Source organism: Dipteris shenzhenensis, chromosome 1 (genome assembly GCF_047967505.1).
Source record: "Dipteris shenzhenensis isolate YYH24624 ecotype China chromosome 1, Dip_SZ_1.0, whole genome shotgun sequence".
Lineage (NCBI taxonomy): Eukaryota > Viridiplantae > Streptophyta > Polypodiopsida > Gleicheniales > Dipteridaceae > Dipteris > Dipteris shenzhenensis.
In genome coordinates, this window is record NC_141596.1 from 54,483,055 (window position 1) to 54,502,902 (window position 19,848).

Consider the following 19,848-nt stretch of genomic DNA (forward strand, 5'->3'; position numbering starts at 1 on the left):
ATCAGCTGCTACTAGGAGTGGTTTCCTTAAGTGAGGAATGATAAGTACAGGAGCTGTAGTCAGGGCATGCTTTAGAGCATTAAAAGAGTCCTTTTCTTTTTGGGTCCATCTGAACTTCAGATTTTTCTTAGTGAGATCATGTAGAGGGGCTGCAAGTTCAGCAAAATGCCAAATAAACCTTCGGTAATATGAGCATAGGCCTAGAAAAGACCTTATCTCATGGGCATTCTTCAAGTCAGGCCACTCTACAATTGTCTGTATCTTGGCTGGGTCCATACGGACACCTTCTCGTGAGATAATGTGACCAAGATAGTGAATCTCAGGAAGAAAGAACTCACTTTTCTTCTCATTGATGTGAAGAGCATTTTCAGCTAAGATTTGAAATACAATCTTTAGATGTTCCTTATGCTCTTCCTCATTCTTGCTGAAAATGAGGATGTCATCAAAGAAGACGGCAGTGAACTGTCTATAGTTCCTGAACAACCGTTCCATCAGTCGATTGAACGTGGCTGGGGCATTAGTAAGGCCAAATGGCATTACCATATATTCATACAGCCCAAATGTGGTTCGGAAGGCTGTTTTATGAATGTCCTCAGGTACAACTCGTACCTGATGGTAGCCACTCTTAAGATCTATGCGGCTGAAAATTTCAAATCCTCCTAAACGATCAAAGATATCGTCTATACGAGGAATTGGGAAACGATTCTTAACCGTCTGTTTGTTTAAGGCTCTATAGTCTATGCACATCCTGAAGGTTTTATCCTTCTTTTGGACTAGTAAGACAGGAGAGCAAAAAGAAGAACTACTGGGTTGGATCAATCCCTTGTCCAAGAGTTCTTGGACTTGCTTGAAGATTTCATTTTGTTGAGATTGACTAACTCTATATGGGGGTCTATTTGGAGGTGAAGACCCTGGAACTATGTCAATTTTGTGATCCTCTGGTCTCTCAGGAGGGAGGTGACTAGGAAGTTCCTGAGAGAAGCAAGTAGAGAATTCCTGAAGGAAATCTAATCTTTCTTTTGTGAGAGGATCTGACTTTTCTTCACTTGGTTGCTTATCGCGTACAAACACTAGAAAAGAACATACTCCTTTCTTAAGCAAATTGGGAGATCGTGCATGACTTACCATAGGAATGGTGTTTCCTGAAACTCCTGTTGTAATGCTCACATCTCTACCCTTATGTTGGAGGGTTAGAATATTCTTCACATAATCGATTCGGGGGTTGACTTGCTTATGCCAGGGCATGCCGAGAATTACATCTGATCCTTGAAGTGGTGCCACCATGAAGGGTAGATGATCCAAGTACCCCTGGATGTGTATCCGAAGCTTGCCGATGATGGGGTACACCTTCTCTTCTTGGTTCTTGAAGGCTGCAGTTGCTTCCAAGGCTTCTCCTTTATCCTCTGGGGCTATCCCCAAGTTCTGTGCCATCTCATGAGAAATAAAGTTGTGAGTAGCTCCACTATCGAACAAAACAAAGCGGATTGATCCTTTACCTGACCCCATGTTTTCAACAAACTATGGGTGTCGTTTACAGCTCCCTTTTCCGGAGGTGCTTCCACCTTGTTGACTACCAAAACTGGCTTTTTGAGGGCTGCTTCTTTGTTGCTGTTGTTTTTGGCAGCTTGAGGGCATTCGTAGAAGTTGTGGCCTCGATCGCCACACTTGAAACACCGCCCTTCGGAGTAATACTTTTGCTTCTGTTGTGGAGACAATGAGCTGAAAGTGCGGGCTGCTTTCTTCGAAGGAGGCTGGCTGGCTGACTTTTGCTCTTTTGGTGCGTCCTTTGCTGTCTCCTTACCCTTTTGTTCCTTGGAAGAGGTTCCCTGGGACTTCCGCTTGTTGTTGCTGCCATTCCGCTTGTTGGAGAAAGATTGTTTCTTCTCCATCTTCAAGGCGATGTTGATGGTGTCTTCGAGAGAAGTAGGAGTGGCAATGTCCACCTCATGCTGAACGATATACCGTAGGCCAGCAAAGAACTTCCTTTGCTGCTCTTTTTTATCCTTCCTACTGAATGCTTGAACTTTTAACAAAGTATCCCAAAAACGATCAACATACTCACTGACTTTCTCTTCTTGGCGTTGGCGGAGGATGTCCCACTGCACCATTGTATCTCTCTTAAACTCCTTAGGCAGGAAGTGCCTCATCAAGTTCTTCTTGAAGTGCTTCCAGGTGTGGGCTTGCTGTCCAGTGTTGACCATAGCTGCCCACCAGAGTGAAGCACGGTCTTGCATGTGCAGGACGGCAAACCGGATCTTCGCCTTGTCTTCGTACTCGTCCCCCTCAAAGAAATACTCGAGGTCTCGGATCCATGCCAGCAAGACCTCGGGCTTGTCCTCTCCCTTGTACTTGGTAAACTTGAAGAGCTTATCTCCAAGAGGTACCTTATGCTTTGCATACCTTCGTCTCCGTGGACGTCTCAAAGGAGATGGACTCCGATGACGCCATCTACCTCGAGGAGGGGAAGAAGAGGATGATCTTCCCTCCTTGTTGGAGTTGGTGTTGTCCGCACGGCCTCTTCCTTGGGATTGGGGCCCTATGTCATGAGTTCCTGCTTGGCTGCTTTCCAGCACTTGAACCTGTTGAGCAATGTTTGCCAAGAGAGCACTCAACTCATGCAGGTTAGGAGGAGGGTCAGGTCCATTGGCTGCCATGATGACAAGATAACTCAATGAAGGAGAGACTCAACAAGAGAAAGCACAGAGTACAGGACCACTGCCTAAGCTCTGATACCAATGTAAACTACTCGTCGGTGCTTTCTATTAATTCAAACAACGGATTTTGCAGAGGCATTTGAATGAGATGATTGCGAGTTGCCAAACACATATACTTGAACTTAAGAGTTTGCAATTAAGCTGGAATTAAGACTTATACAGCTTAAACACAAAGTGACATCATTGGAGAATGCAATATGATTGAGGGGCCAAGACGGGCCCCCTCCCTTATCCAGGCTCACTTTATTCTTGAAAATGGAGATACAAGACCAAGGTGCAATGCACCTTCCAAACTGATGAACTCAGTGAAAACCTAGGACCTAGATACAAGACTCAAGAGCATATGTACAAGGTAGACAACAAAGAGGAGGACTCCAAGCTCAGGTTTCAGCTCTTGGCTTGCCCAATCCACAAGGAAGAAGCCTGCAACAATCACCACTTACATCCAACATTAGAGACAAACACTAGTTTCTAGAAAGATAGTAGAAACAACATGAAATAGTGCTGTAAATGAGATAAACTTGACAATACAGGCTCCCTTCGTGACTTGGCCCTTTTGTAGATGAAGTCCTTGATGCCTCTGAAGCTACCTTGGGTGAGGAGAGTGTGGAAATGGGGCTGGAATGAGAACAGCTTAGAAAAACAGCCTGTAGGCTAGAGAGAGAAAGCTTTTATGGAGTGATAGCTGTAGAGAGAGAGTGCCTATGCTGATCCCAAGGGAGGAGATGTAAGAGAGGAGCTGCTGCTGTTCCAGAGGTGCACAGAAAGGCAGATTTCTGCAAGGGAAATGGGCTGGAACAGTAGAGAGAGAAATTCTGCAGTAGAGAGAGAGACTGCAGCAGGAGAGAGAAAGGGGCTGTGGCTGCTCCAGGCTAGGTGAAGGAGAGAGGATGCTGCTGCTGTTCCAGAAGAGCTGAGAGGGGGCAGATTTTTGGAGAGGAGGGGCTAGAATTGTAGAGAGAGAATGTGCTGTTGTAGAGAGAGAAAGTGCTGCTGAGGTGAGAGAATGGCCTGGGGAGAAGCTGGCTGCACCCAAGGAGCTGGAGAGGTTCTGCTGCATCATCTAAAAGGAGGGAGAAGAAAAGTGACGAAATTTTCATGTGTGGAATGAAGGGGAGAGGCCTTCTTTTATAGGCTCAGCCCCCCCCCTAGGCCTAGAGTGGAAGGTGGACACTTGTCCCAGATTTTTGGTGGGCTGCAGTCCCAAAGAGGACAGCCCACAACCTGCCCCAAATCTACGAGATTTGGGGCCAAACACTTGGCCTGCATGCCCTGCCACTTGCCATGCATGCTGCCACATGTGTGGGACAGGTGGACTGACCTGCCAGCTCAGATTCCATGTGGCAGTCTGCCACGTGTCAGCTGCCACGTCACTCCCAAAAACCCTAAAATTTCAAAGTTGTCAGAATTTAATTCTGATCGCACACACGGGTTCCTAACAGCTTAGACTATCTATTGACGTACTCTAAGGTCATAATTGAGCCATACTGAGCTCATTTGTTTGTCGTCTTATCTTGTATCTCCATTACTCTTGGCATGCTGCCAGGCCCACACCCAAAGCTCAGGGAACATTCTCTTGAATGGTTCCTAGGTCGGTATGCAATCTGTGCATTTGATTGGTCCCATGTTTGGGTACTCAGGTGGGGTGTGGTTTCTAGATGTCCCTCTCAAAGAGAGGCCATCACTCTTGTGGGTCACTAATGCCCATAACCCCAAGCAAGGGGGTCCACCCTCAAATGCTAGACCTAGTCCCCATTGTCCGTAACTGAACAGAAGGAAAACATTTCATTTCTTAATAAGCATACTATTGAAAAACAAAAAGAAATAGTACCAAGCAAGTGGATACATGTTGAAGCAGGATTTGCTCATATGGTATATATTTATTCTCAATGTGTAAAAGATAATTTTGTGCTATGATATAGCATATTCATTCGCAAAATACACTTATGTGGATATTGTAGCATCCAAACATTTGGTGTTTGAAAACGTTTGGATGGCCAGCTTCCCATGCAAATAAAAGTGATAAAAACCACACATACAAACATGAACCCAGCCATACCTGAACTTAGGAAGTCAACAAGTTAAACACGCATGGCAATTTTCATCAAAGCTCCAGATTCAAGTACACAGACTACAGCTACTACACATAAGGTTTCAGCATAATGCCTTCCAAAAAAGCAGAGTTTCTGAGTGCCCCGGAATACACACTCTAGAGTCCACCATAAAGCCGCCATATGAAAACCAAAAAACTACATACATATTAGGGGGTAAGCCTGCACGTAGCAGTCCATGCAAAAGCCAGAAAACTACCAGCTGTATGTGGGGCCAAGGGCTTCACAGTGAATTGCCTTGCAAAAGTCTGCAACCTCATGTGGGCCCAAGGCTGCAGAAGATACTGCTACGACAAAAACCAATAAGAGCAGCCTCTGATGGGTCTAATGCTAAAAGCCATAAAAAACTCCAAAACACAGCACCTTCGATGTGGCGAAGAAGCTCAAACTGTCCTAAAGAAAGCCAAATAAAGTTCAGAGTCTTAAGGGGTCCTTTCTCCTCCTGCTCCTCAGTCCCTTTGTCCTCCTCCTCCTCCTCCTCCTCCTCCGCATCACCATCACCATCACCATCACCATCACCACCTACTGCATTTCTGTCCACAGTGGTAGCAGGTCAGCCATTCTTCTGTCCTCCTCTATGTCAAAAAACAGCAGGTCCACATCCCACTCTGTCTGAATCATGAGTGGAGTCACTTCAAGCTTCTCAACCCTCTTCTTCTTATCAGTTGTATAAGACCCACAAAATTTATTTTAACTTTTTGCAGAATCTCATGCTTCTGGAAGTGTTTTAGCTTGCAAGTAGTTTGATTATAGGGATGCAGTACATGATACATCAACATGTTTTATTGCAAAACGGCCATGATATTGAAAAACATAATGTTTGACAAGACATTCTTGGGAAGGGATTGATACTGGTGTAGTAGGGTAGGTAGTGAGGGAGAGTGTAACAAGAAAACAAATGTTGAGAGGCAAGTCAAACAGAAAGAGTTGTAAGCATTGATTCCTTACTATTTAACAGCCCACATTGGATTGTATCCCGAATGTATTGCTATGTAATTGTACTGAAAGGTTGCCAAAAAAATTCCCTTTCCATAGAACCCTGTGTCTAAGAGGCATATGTGGCCGAAAGGTAGATAAGTCATATGATAAACCCCCCTTATGGACAAACTAGAGGTGTCTAGCGCATCCCTAAAAACTAATAAATTGAATGAGTAGATAAATGATGCATTGTGCCAGCAATGAATGCATGTTTTGTGTACATTTTCTAGTAATGAATCCCAAAGGCATAAGCATATCCTTGTAGGTATGAGCTCAATGAGAGAGCTGTCTTTTGTTTTGGAAACTATAGTAAAAGCACCCACAAGCAGGCATCTCTTACCATTGATGAGATTGCAAAGTTCTTTACCTGATGCTGAAGCTTAGGCTATTTTAGAGCGTAAACATTGCAAATAAAAATTTCCTCCCCTTTAGAGAAACTTACTGGATGAAGCTAGTTGTGCCAACCAGACTAGGATGGCCTATCAGCAGGTAAAAAAGAATACTGCCTACTATATTTTCTGGGCTGATTATTACAGGTTGGTTATTTAAGGAGATTCTTTGATGACTCCTTTTTGTAGTTTTATTGGATCTGACTTGGGAATGCCTTCTTTTCTGTATGAAGGCCCTGGTGAATATGATCAGTAATCCAGTTAATTCAACTGTTCCCATAGCAGCTGAGGTCTTCAAATGTGCTAATACGTACGATCCCAAGAAGCTTTTTGGGGTAACAACTTTGGATGTTGTTAGAGCTCGAACTTTTTATGGGGCAAAGAAAGGTCTTCCTGTAGAAGGTATTTACTAAATGTACATGAGACTACGGTGGCCCTTTTATCTTACTATTCTTGAAGTGTTATATTGTCTGAAATTTTGTGGCTTGCAGAAGTTGATGTACCAGTTGTAGGAGGGCATGCAGGAATTACTATCCTTCCTCTCTTCTCTCAGGTAATTAATGATGTCTAGTCTTATTACCACATTGATTCATAGCCTTTTTGTTGGAGAAATAATGCATTTAATAAATGAAGTTGAAGTCATAAATTTGTAACCACTGGTTAATATTTATTCTGAACTGAAAAATCAGTAGGTGAATATGGCTAAGCTTATGAGGGGCACATCTGTCGTGCTTGGACCATTGAGAGCTTTATGGTACATTTGCCTCGTTATTGTCTGTTCTACAGCACAAAGATTCTTCTAGAAAGAGATCTTGGTTAGATGCTTCTACATTCTTGGAGATTATATGTGCAAAGATTCGGGTACATTTAGAACTTGTATTGCTGTTTAGAGTTGGTCTCTAGTCCTGTTGACAGATGTAAAATAGTCGTATGTTCCTTAATAACTAGGTGGTCTAGTGTTTTCTTTATGTAGTGGTTTGCATATTTATTATGTGACGTAGTACATGCTTTTAGTTTTTAATTCAGCTTTGTAAAAGGTGGCCCTTCTCAGCCCTTAAAAGTGTACAAGGAGCTGCCATGATTAGTTGCCCCCTTTTCTCGGGTGGCTCATTAGAAGTGCCCACCCTTGGGATTGAGCAACTTGCCTCTTTCTCAAAGGGACACATCCCTTCAGTGGATGGTCGCACCCCTTCATTTGTAGGGCTGCCACAAAAGCCAGCGACCCCCCCCCCTCACAGGCTGAGAAGTGCTGCGGATCTGGACAGAAATGGATAGAGAGAGCGCACCTCACACACACACTACTGAGAAGGAAAGCAAGGGATCTCAGGACAAAACCCCCAAGAACGGTGGGGAAAACCTCTGCTATAGATAGGCATCAATGCTCCACACTGAGATACCACCAAGTGAGGGAAGGGGGGCCTATATATAGGCAGCCTCCCCCTCCCTAGTCAGTTGCACATGGGGGCCAACCCCCTGCTGTAGGGACCGACCAGCCAGCAAGGTGGGCTGACCCACCTCCTTTAAAGCCGACCTCACCCTCCAGCCTACAAGGGCTGCTAAACAGCCCTATAAAGGGCTCCCCCTCTGCCCGTAGGTGAGCCGACTGAGGCGCCTCAGCAACCTGCCCTATAAGAGGGTTTCCATGCAGCCTATGGAGGCTGAACCCCTGCCCCTCTGACCGACAGAGCTGCTCCAAGAGGGCCGATCCCCTCCAGCCCTCTAACAGACTGCCACGCAGCCAAATAGAGGTGCCTGAACCCCCTGCCTATGGGCCAACCAACAGGGCAAAGTGGCAACCAACAGATTGGGCCACCTCAGCCTCCAGGGGCAGCTACAAACGCCCTCAACACTGCTCAGCAAAGTGCACCACAGCAGGGGCTGACCCATGGTACCCACCAAGCCTAGATGGACCCACAATGGGCAGATCTGCCCTACCCTACTCTACCCTCACTGGGGGTGGGCGTACCCACAACAAAGGCCCTCACTCAGCCTACCCTAACCTCTCATGGGGTGGGCACACTCTACAATGTGACATCAGGAGATGTTGACCTCCATCACCCCCTCTCAGCTCCTGGATGGAACATGATCGACAGGGAGCTAGGCGTGCCGCTGGAACAACTGGAGGAATCCCTCGTGTGATGTGAAGACCGCCACAGGTACTATCGAAGAAGCCCCCTCTTGGCACGAACCGTCTTAGCACGATCACTGGAAACCTGGTATTGTTGCTTCCAGGCCATAGGTGCTAGGTATACTCCTCTGGTCTGGTACTGGTACAATGATCCATCTGGTCCAATTGGTACAACAATCCAACTGATAGTGCCTTCGATGCAAGGTCTGCTTCCGTGCATGGGCACCTGTATCTCAAAGCTTTACAGCCCCCAAGTCCAAACTGTACATTGCTCCCACATCGATAAAGGCTTCTTGGGATCCAGCAATCTCATCTGGACTTCCAGGGAGACCCTCTTCATGGGAGAGGTTCGATTGTACAAGGATGCCAAATGTTCCCAGATACTCTTGGCCACTGTCATATGCTTTACGTGATTAATCACATGAGGAGTACAGTTAAGAAATATAAACGACCTTCCCCTTGCATTGACACAATCCCATAGTTGTGACAGGGTCTCGGACTCCTTTTGCTGTAGGATCCCTAGGCTGGATGCAAGGGGATTAGGCCTGTTAACTCCTACCAAAATGAAGTTTGCTAGATCATACTACTGTAGCACAGACTCCATCATGACCCGCCAGACACCGTAATTGAGGCCATCTAATTGATGGTTGATCAGGAAGGTGGGCAAAACCGGGATTTTTTCCTTGCTCTCTGCCATCTCAGCCAGGGTACACATGTCGGAGGGAGGAGAGAATCGAAATGAAAGAGAGTGGATGGGAAAGGAGGTAGAGAAGAAGAGTGATAGAAAAAGGAGAGGAGAAGACTGAAGAAGATGATGAAGAGGCTTGGTGCCTGTGTACCTTCACACCTTCGCTGTCCCGACCCTTGAGAACTCCTTTCGAATCTGAAACACCCTTCAAAGAACGCCTAAATTGGCACCCGTACGGTCCACACCTCTGCACACTCCTCACAAAACACCTCCGAACAGCAGCCCTAAACCTCCTCTCATTTTGCTGGCTCAACACTCCCTCCACTCCTCCTCGGTCTCTAGCCAACCGTGGCTCTGATACCATGTGAGAATTGCAGCGGATCTGGACATAAATGGAGAGAGAGAGAACACACCTCGCACACACAACTGAGAAGGAAAGGAGAAAGCACAAGATACTGCAAGGGATCTCAGGACAAAACCCCCAAGAACGGTGGGGAAAACCTTTGCTATAGATAGGCACCAATGCTCCACACTGAATTACCAACAAGTGAGGGAAGGGGGGCCTATATATAGGCAGCCTCACCCTCCCTATGTTGAGATATCGAGCTCCACTCGCGATATGCCAGGGTGACTGTTGTGCATTTATGTCATCGACCTGTTAGCTGGAGATGCGGTTGGTACACCGCCCACGAATAATAGCTGGATGACAGCTATCCTTATCTACTCTAGTTTGTGGCTCAGTTAGTATGCCACCTTAGTTGAGTTTGGTTTGAGACCCACATATAGGGTTCTTCTATTTCTTTGTACTAGAGTTCTTTTGGCTTTCACAACTAAGAAGAGGAAAACTGTTTTCAGCCTCCACCTTTGTGTGTATTCCCCCATTGTGATTGTGAGAAAGCCTCAAGTGAGACTCCTTCCCTCTCTCCCACAATCTTCACATGGTATCAGAGCCTTGTTCGTGGTAAGGAGCTCAAGAAAGCAAGCCAAGTTCGTGGTGTCCTGGTAAGAGGACCAGTGTTGCTTTCCTATTTCGAGTTTGGGAGCAAATCTCTACAGGTAGCACAGCCAGAAGTGCAGGAGTGCACTGTTTCAGATTGAGACGCCCTTCGCGGTGTGGCGAGAGCGCAGTATATGCTTCGGGGCCCGTTTTGAAGGCGGAAGTTCTTCGCAGGCACTCAGAAAAAGGCCCTGTTTTTGGCTGTGCGACCACTGCGCGGCTAGTCGGTGGAAAGGTGCCGCAGAAATTGCATCGTATGCCTGTGTGCAGAGATATTGGGAGTTACAGATTCATGCCTGTTGCCTGTTGATGCAAAATCGTCACTAGGAAGTGACTGTGTGGTGAAATATCACTTTCGTCAGTTTTGCAGATCTGCCCGTGTGAGGCAAAAAGCTGTGTTTTTTGCAGTGACAGAATATTTTGCAGTGTTCTGTAATGGCATCTGATTCTCTTTCACAGATTGTCACTGAAAAGCTTGACAAGAACAACTTCCAGGCATGGAAGTTTAGAATGACGAATTTCTTGATGGGAAAAGGCTATTGGGAATTCATTACAGGAAATGAAGAAGAACCTGTTCTTCCTAATGTTCCTAGTCAATAGGAAATGCAGGCATTCAAAGGATGGCATGAGAGAGCCAGGAAAGTTATGTACTGGCTGTCTATCAGTATTTCGGACTCCATGATTGTGCATATTCAGGATGCAAATACGCCAAAGGAGGCATGGGATACTTTGGTAAAAATGTATAGCACAAATACGCAAGCCAGGAAAATGCAACTCAAACAGGAGTTGCACAATGTGTAGAGAGAAAATTTGAGCATAAATGACTACCACATGAAAGTGAAGAAAATTGCAGATGCACTTGCTTCCATTGGGTCGCCAGTGGATGATGACGATTTGGTTTCTGTGACCTTGAATGGTCTAGGAAAGGATTATGCACAGTTCCGGACATCCATTGCCATCCGTGAAAACTTTCGTGATTTTGAGGAGTTGATTGCTCTTCTAATTTCTGAAGAGCAGAGAAATGGGAGTGCATCTTCTTCAGCAGGAACTTCAAAAGAAACTGTCTTCTACTCAAATGCTGGCAGAGGTAGAGGCAGAGGTAGAGGAGGCCGATCTGCAGGCCGTGGTAGAAATCAGAATATGCAGCAAACGCAAGAAAACCAGTCCTATGCAGGAGGACGTGGGAACTCTAGAGGCAGGGGGAGCCAAAGAGGCCGTGGTGGATGGCAGAGAGGCCAAAATGCAAACAGCAATATTGAATGCTACTATTGTGGCAAAATGGGTCATATGGCTAAGGATTGCTATAAAAAGCAGAATGACATTATGAATGGAAAATTGCAGCAAGGCAATTATGCATCCTCTAGTAGACAGGGTGATGACAGAAATGAGCATTTGTTTATGGTGCAGCATATGACAAATTCTGTAACAAGTGCAGAAGAAAGCAATGATGTGTGGTATGTTGACTCGGGTGCGTCAAACCACATGACAGGTCACGCTGAATGGATGCAGGATGCAAGAAAAATGGAAAAATCAGGATTTGTGGAGACTGGTGATGATACTGCACATCCTATTGTGCAGATTGACAAAATTCCTTTGTCTATGCAGGATGGGAAAAAGAAATACTTGTCTGATGTATTTCATGTCCCGAACATCACCAAGAACCTGGTTTCTGTTGGTCAGATGGTTGAGCAGGGCTTGCAGGTCAGATTTAATCCTCATGGATGCTTTGTTGAGGATATGAAAAATAATGGTCGCTTGATAGCAAAAGGAAAGAAGAAGGACAGGATGTTTACGTTGGATGCAGACATGCCTGAATTGAGTGCAGCAATGTTTGCACATGGGACCGGTGTAGTTGCAGATATTGATATCTGGCACAAACGCATTGGTCATGTTAATATACAGCGACTTAAATCAATGCAAGCTCAAAATATTGTTGCAGGATTGTCAAAATTCAAGGTTGCAGAAATGCACAAGATTTGTGAAGCCTGTCAATTTGGGAAACAGGCAAGGAAACCTTTTCCTAGGCATGTTCAAGAGAGTAAAAAACCATTGGAATTAATCCACTCTGATGTGTGGACTACAAAAAGCTGCATCTATTGGAGGCTGCCACTATTTTGTCACATTTATTGATGACTTCAGCAGAAAACTGTGGGTGTATTTTATGAAAAAGAAAAGTGAAGTGTTTGGGCACTTCAAAGCCTTCAAAGCTATGGTTGAAAAAGAAACAGGCCTGCAAATAAAATGCCTAAGGTCAGATGGAGGGGGAGAGTACCTCTCAAATGAGTTTGCAAGGTTCTTGCAGGAGCATGGTATAAAGCAGCAATATTCATGCAGTCATACCCCACAGCAAAATGGAATTGCAGAAAGAAAAAACAGGCATATTGGAGAGGTGTCTCGGGCTGTGCTAAATGAAAAAGATCTACCAGATTATTATTGGGCTGAAGCAGTTGCTACAGCAGTCTATATAATGAACAGGACTCCCACTGCAGCAATACATGGCATGACGCCAGAGGAGATGTATACTGGTAGGAAACCAAATATTTCTCATTTGAAGATTTTTGGTTGCATTGCTTATGTCCATGTGCCAGATGAGTTGAGGTCCAAGTTGGATCCAAAAGCTGAGAAGTGCGTCTTTATTGGTTATTCTCTGCAGCAGAAAGGGTATAGATGCTATAACCCTTCTACACGTAAGTTCACAGTGAGCAGAGATGTTGTTTTTGATGAGATGAGCAGCTGGTATAAATCAGTAAATGTGATGATTGATGTAGATGCAAAAAATGGTAATGCTGCACAGAATGCACAGCAGCAATCACAAAATATCAGTGGACCTGGAGTGTCCTCTACCAGTGGTTCACATACTTCGCCATGGATAGGCAGATTGAGATCAGGAGAATCCCCTCAAAGCAATGTAGATAGTGGTACGCAGGTATCACGAAAAGGAAAAGAGAAGGTAGATCAGCCCATGTTTGATGTGAATGCAGGCCACTCTTATGTGGATGGTGAATCCAGTGGCTCAGAACAGAGCATTGATGATGAGTTGGGTATTCCTTCTGTTGTTACACTTGGAGTAAGGAAGACCAGGGATGTTTTGAGAGCACCTGGAAGTGAGCCTATTTTGCGCAGGTCTACCAGGGTTAGGTATCCTGTGGATAGGCTGAAATATGATGGATTTACAACCATTCACTATGCCTATATGGTCAAAGTGATACAGGAACCAGAACCCACTTCTTTTGAGCAAGCCATGGAAAATGAAAAATGGGAGAAAGCCATGGATGAAGAAATGGATGCCTTGGATGCTAATGCTACATGGGAATTGGTGCCTTTGCCTAAAGGCAAGAATGCAATTGGCTGTAAGTGGGTTTATAAGATCAAGCACAATGCAGATGGTTCTGTGAATAGATACAAGGCAAGATTAGTTGTCAAGGGGTATGCACAGACATATGGCATTGATTATGAAGAAACTTTCAGCCCGGTTGCAAGGATGGCAACCGTAAGAGCAGCCATTGCTATGGCTGCATCAAAGGGATGGTCTTTACATTAGATGGATGTAAAGAATGCCTTCTTGCATGGTGATTTGCAAGAAGAGGTCTTTATGGAGCAGCCAGCAGGTTATGTTCATGCTATTCATCCTGAGTTTGTTTGCAGGTTGAAGAAAGCCTTGTATGGTTTGAAGCAAGCACCTAGAGCATGGTCTGACAAGATAGGACAATATCTTGTCACTATTGGCTTTCAGATTTCCAAGGCAGATTTCTCACTCTATGTGAGAAAAACAGAGAAAGGGATTATGCTGCTGGTCATTTATGTTGATGATTTGATCATCACAGGTGATAGTGATGAAGATATCCTTCATGTGAAAATGCTATTGAGGTAGAAGTTTGAGATGAAGGATTTGGGAGAGCTGCGTTATTTCTTGGGCATTGAGGTGATTAGATCACCAAGTGGGATACAGCTCTTGCAGAGGCAGTATGGATTGGATATGCTGTCCAAATATGGGATGACAGGCTGTAAGCCTATTTCAGTTCCTTTGGAGCAGAATGTGAAGCTGAGCACAGATGCAGGTGAGCTTCTGGAAGACCCTACTATGTACAGACGCATAGTAGGAAGTTTGATTTACATGACTATTACCAGGCCAGATTTGAGCTATGCTGTTGGGTTGGTAAGTCAGTTTATGCAGGCTCCAAGGAAACCGCATTTGGATGCGGCTAGACGCATACTCAGGTATGTGAAGTCCACATTGCAGTATGGACTATTTTATGAGGCTGGGGTTCAGATACAGTTGCATGGATACACTGATGCTGATTGGGCTGGTAGCATTTCTGATAGACGATCTACGAGTGGATATGTGTTCTCTTTTGGGAGTGCTGCAGTCACTTGGAGCAGCAAGAAACAGCCTACAGTTGCCTTGTCGAGCACAGAGGCTGAGTACAGGGGTGCAGCAATGGCTGCATGTGAGGTAGCTTGGTTGCATAAGCTACTCTATGATATGCATCAGTCTACAGATGGGCCAGTTGTCATTTATTGTGACAACATGAGTAGTATACATTTGGCAAAGAACCCAGTCTTTCATGCCAGAACAAAGCACATTGAGGTGCATTATCACTATGTGCGGGAGAAGGTTTTACTAGCTCTCATTGATCTAGTTTATGTCAGCACAGAGGATCAGGTAGCTGACATCTTCACGAAAGCATTGGGCGCAGAGAAGCTGCGCAAGTTCAGAGACCTGCTTGGTGTGCAGGAATTGGGATTGAGCTCGAGGGGGAGTGTTGAGATATCGAGCTCCACTCGCGATATGCCAGGGTGATTGTTGTGCATTTATGTCACCGACCTGTTAGCTGGAGATGCGGTTGGTACACCGCCCACGAATAATAGCTGGATGACAGCTATCCTTATCTACTCTAGTTTGTGGCTCAGTTAGTATGCCACCTTAGTTAGTTGAGTTTGGTTTGAGACCCACATATAGGGTTCTTCTATTTCTTTGTACTAGAGTTCTTTTGGCTTTCACAACTAAGAAGAGGAAAACTGTTTTCAGCCTCCACCTTTGTGTGTATTCCCCCATTGTGATTGTGAGAAAGCCTCAAGTGAGACTCCTTCCCTCTCTCCCACAATCTTCACACCCTATTCGGCTGCACAAGGGGGCCGCCCCCTGCTCTAGGCACTGACGAGTCAGCAAGGTGGGCTGACCCACCTCCTCTAAGGCCTAGCTTACCCACCCTCCAGCCTACAAGGGCTGCTACACAGCCCTATAAAGGGCTCCCCCTCTGCGCCTAGGTGGGCCAACCGAGGTGCCTCAGCGACCTGCCCTATAAGAGGGTTGCCATGCAGCCTATAGGGGCTGAACCCCTGCCCCTTTGCCTGAGGAGCTGCTCCAAGACTCCAGCCCTCTAACAGACTGCCACACAGCCAAATAGAGGGGCTGAACCCCCTGCCTATGGGCCAACCAGCAGGGCAAGGTGACCCACCTCAGCCTATCAAGGCCTCGTAAGGGCAGGTCTGCAGCTCCAGGGGCAACCACAAAGACTCTCAACACTGCTCAGAAAAGTGCACAACAGCAAGGGCTGACCCATGGCACCCACCAAGCCTAGATGGACCCACAGTGGGGAGATCTGCCCTACCCAAATCTACCCTCCTGGGAGCATGCGCACCCACAACAAAGGCCCTCACGCAGCCTACCCTAACCTCTCACGGGGCGGGCACACCCGCAAGCAAGTCCCTCTCTCTACAATGTGACATTAGGAGATGTTGACCTCCAATAAATCCCCCCGCCCCCCTGCCCCCCCGCGACCCAAAACGCTCTCTCTTCCCTTTCCCCTTGCTTTCCGCCCCAAACCAACAGTAACAAACTGGTTTGCTTCCTTTTGTGTTCATTATATTTTATTTTATTATTCTTTGTATTATTGTGTGAGGTTCTTTTGAAAACTTGGGTGGGCAACTCCACAAGTACTTTGCATTGGTCACTTGTTTCAGAGTGTTCTCTACATTTCTACTACTGTTATATATACATGCATGTGAGCTTTCAACATCTTTGCCATAGTGGTTAGTTCTGTTTTGTTGCACCATTTGCAGCTGTGATGCCTCTGACCCTGACTATGGTATAGTGTCCAGATCAGTCACCTATAGGGGTGACATGACGATGGGGGCTAGTATATGTACTAGCGGGAAAGCACACTCTGGCAGGAAACTTAACAAATCCAAAGCGTTGGTCATACGTATTCAGAGAGCTCTTGACGTGGTTGATCCCCTCAAAACACCCCCCATTTATGATGTTTAGACAGTCAACCTGATGGGGTGGCACGATTCATGGGGCTAGTGCATGACGTGGGTCTTGTTGTGGTTGAGATTGACCAGCTCCATAGATCATAGTCTGTTAGATGTAGACCAACTTGCATACGAGATTGACACGGTATTTCTCATTCATTGGTCTTTTGGTCCATCTATATAGCTGCAAGATCTTCACCAGATTTGGCTTGCGCCTTGGTGTGTTAAAGATACAAGTTACGAGGTAAGGTCAAATGTGACATATGAGCCTTGCTAATCCTAGTGACATGATCTTGTGCTCATGCTTAATCTTAAGCATTTAATGGCTATCTAGGTTACGCACTAGGTCTATCACATTGGTATATAGCAATAAATATATGCATGTTGATCATATAAATCTTGTGAATGTGATCTATCAAGAACAGTGCAAAAGCACACACACTATCAAATGGGTGTGTCCAAGGAGGTCAAAGCTTTAGATTCCATGGCATAGAATACACATTATGCATCAGCTCTGACACCATGTTGTCACCATGAAAATGTGACATCATAACTAAAAGGTGACATCACCATAGAAAGGTGATTCCAGTCATCAAGGAAAGATAACTAAGCGTCTTCGCGGATCAGAGAAACATATGCATACATCAACAGTGAAAACGAGGAGCTCTTGTATACACTACGGTGAACACTTGTCAGACCATAGAGCACACATTTAACCCTTAGTATATATGTGCATTGAACAATGATGGACTCAGTATTCGTGAATATGTCTAGATGGAATCAACACCTCTAGATGATAAGATAAGTTCTAAAATATACATGAATATTTACCAGTATTGAGCACTTTAAAATATCTTAAAAAATATAAAAACATGCAACCCAAAACCTTTTGGAGATGTTTCTAGAAGAATTTATAGAGCACAAGATAGATGCAAGCCGAGTCACCAAGGCCCAAACAGCCCCAACCAGTTCAAGTCACTTATGACCTCCGTGGGGTAACCACTCAAAGCCAAAGTCCTCAATACTGCAGGACAATCGCGCATAACACCCCATAGAGCCACACCTAGCCTCAAGGTCAAGACATGCGTTGCATACCACATGCCCTTCCTCTAGCTGTTGCTTCTTGGCCAACATATCTACATCCAGAGGAGGCTCCCAAGTCCTTGCCAAATACGGAGCCCTTGGCTCATACTTATAGGCCTAACACTGGCTACCTTTAGCAGGAAGCCCTAAACTTAGGTTGAGAGTAATGCTTTTCTCTAATTAGATCAGCTAATCCTAGAATAGCCATGCCTTTCTTAGACCAGCCGCCCAATCCACGAGATCTAAACTTCATCCTCGCTAGCTCTAGTCTCAACTCTATATTAATCCAAACCCTAGGTTTAGACTACGTCCTAACCCTAGGTGGTAGATAGTCCAATCTTGGTTATGTCTAGTTAGCCCAGTTATGGACACGCACACTGTAATTTTTTAGGAATTATGACAATTCTTTGATTGGCAGCAACAGGTGATCTCAATTTGAAGGTCCAAAAACATATTACCTTTTGAATTACCTTGGGAATTGAAAGGGAAAGCGCCAGTGGTGGAGCTACCCTCTGATAAGTGCCACTAGTAGACAACTTGACATAAGCCTTGACAATCCACTCTCAGGAAATCCCGATTTCTGAAGGGGAACGGAGTTCTGAAATGACAAAAGCATGGGAATTTTCTTACAGAGGAAGGTAAGCCTCACTATAGGAGAATTGCTCAAGATTGCACCTTATTGCAAGGATTTTCTATTGCAACAGCTGCAAGTTGAACAACCCATTGTCAAGACTGTGGATTCATTAGCTATGATTCCCATTATTGATACGCCAATGGTAGATATCCAAGTTCTTGTGATTAAAGTAAAAATTAAGAAGCAGTAAGTTGTAGGCATTATTGTAAATGGTGTTTCCAGAGTAAATATTATGTGTGTAGTTGTGTTGAATAAGTTGCAGATAAAGAATAGGAAACCATCTTTCCAGTAGGAGGCTAGACTTCTTCAAAAGAGAGTTTGTTTGAGTATGCTTGTGCTTTCTAAGTTAGAAATGTATTTTTGCCTCTTTGTAGAAACGATACATAACTGTAAAGGGCCATTTAGCTTTTTATGTTTTAAAAGAGAGAGAGAGAGAGAGAGAGAGAGAGAGAGAGAGAGAGAGGGGTTTTTGGAAGATTTTGTTTCTTGACTTGCTTGTTTATTTTTGCTTAGTCACCTGCTTCGTTTCTTCTTTATTTCCTGTTTTCATTCTCTTTTGTTTATTTGACGTATTTTAGTAAGCACTGGGTTTGCCCAAGAGACTCCGTGGGTCTTTAGAAACCCAGTATAGCTGCTTATGCTTGGGCACTGATGACGACATAAGTGTTGCTTTGCTTGCTAAGTATGCCTTCCTTTTGTTTTTCATAAAAGTTTTTGTTTCCCTCTTTTTTCTTCTCTTTTATTTTCTTTGTAGATTTTTGATCTTTAGAACAACAAAAATTCTAAATTTGTATGATTGGACTTATTCTGGTCTTACAAAGGTATATTTTTCTATCACATAAGCTAGGGTATGTGATGGAGACCAGAGATCGTAAGCAAAGAGGGCAGCCGAGAAAAATTAGGTTCGAGACAGAAGGTGGAGATTGGCATTCAATAAAACCGCAAGGTAATACCCAACCAGTGGATGTTAGGGCTTCCACAATGGAGCAAGGTGGAGTTCAAGGGGAGTCTACAAAAACATCATGGGAAAAACATGGCAATGTAGGGGAAGCTGAAGGAGCTCAGAATGAGACCATGCCCACAAGAGAACAAGCCCCAACGGCTCCACCTATGAGACAAGGAGGCCTTCCTAGTGGCCTCTATATTGTTGAGGTGCCTATCCACCGTACCTTTTGGGCAATTCGAAGGACCTCCAAAAACTCTAAAGTGAAGTGTCTTGGATTCATAGATGGAAAGGTTAAGTGTAATCGATATATACAAAGCAGTTCACCAGGAGTGGTGGCACCCTGTTTCTACTCTGAACGGCGGCATCCAGGGATAGGAGGACCAAAAGTGATCAGCTGTTCAACTACATTGTTTTATCTTACGTGGGTGCAGAAGCCCCAACAACTAATCTTATTCTCATTTATTCTTTTTATTATTTTAATTCTTTTCTTTTTGTTTAAATTCTGTTTAATTTTTAATTCTCTCTCTCTCTCTCTCCCCCTTAATTTTATTTTATTTTTAATTTTATTTCTTTAAAAGTGTGCTTTTGCGTTTTGTTTTAGTTGCTCTCCTTGGTTTATTTCACTGTATGACGGCTTTATTTTTTATTTATTTTATTTTTTAAATTATTGGTAACTTTCCTTTTCTCTTTCTCTTTCTTTGGTGCTTCTAGGTTGATTAAGCTCTTACAGTGGCCTTGGGGCCCTGGCTAACCCTAACTGTAATCGCCAATTTGGGGGTATATTGTCATTAGCGATACATGCTATGATGAATTCGCCTTTTGGAAACCAACATGGCGATCTCCTGGGATGTCATCTGGCTCCTGTGACATTCCCTTGTAGTAGTAAGGGAGGAGTTACCTTGGGACGAGTAATGACTGTGCAAGC

The 19,848-nt window shown here is 44.7% G+C and overlaps 1 protein-coding gene across 1 annotated transcript in view; it reads left to right on the forward strand.

Annotated features, from left to right (window-relative positions):
- Nucleotides 1–19,848, forward strand: part of LOC147906048 (malate dehydrogenase, mitochondrial-like) — a 39,761-nt gene that overhangs the window by 9,080 nt on the left and 10,833 nt on the right. The window contains exons 3-4 of the mRNA XM_087376215.1: nucleotides 6,426–6,594; nucleotides 6,684–6,745. Of these exons, the coding sequence (XP_087232341.1) occupies nucleotides 6,426–6,594; nucleotides 6,684–6,745 (231 nt within the window). The remainder of the gene's footprint in view (nucleotides 1–6,425; nucleotides 6,595–6,683; nucleotides 6,746–19,848) is intronic.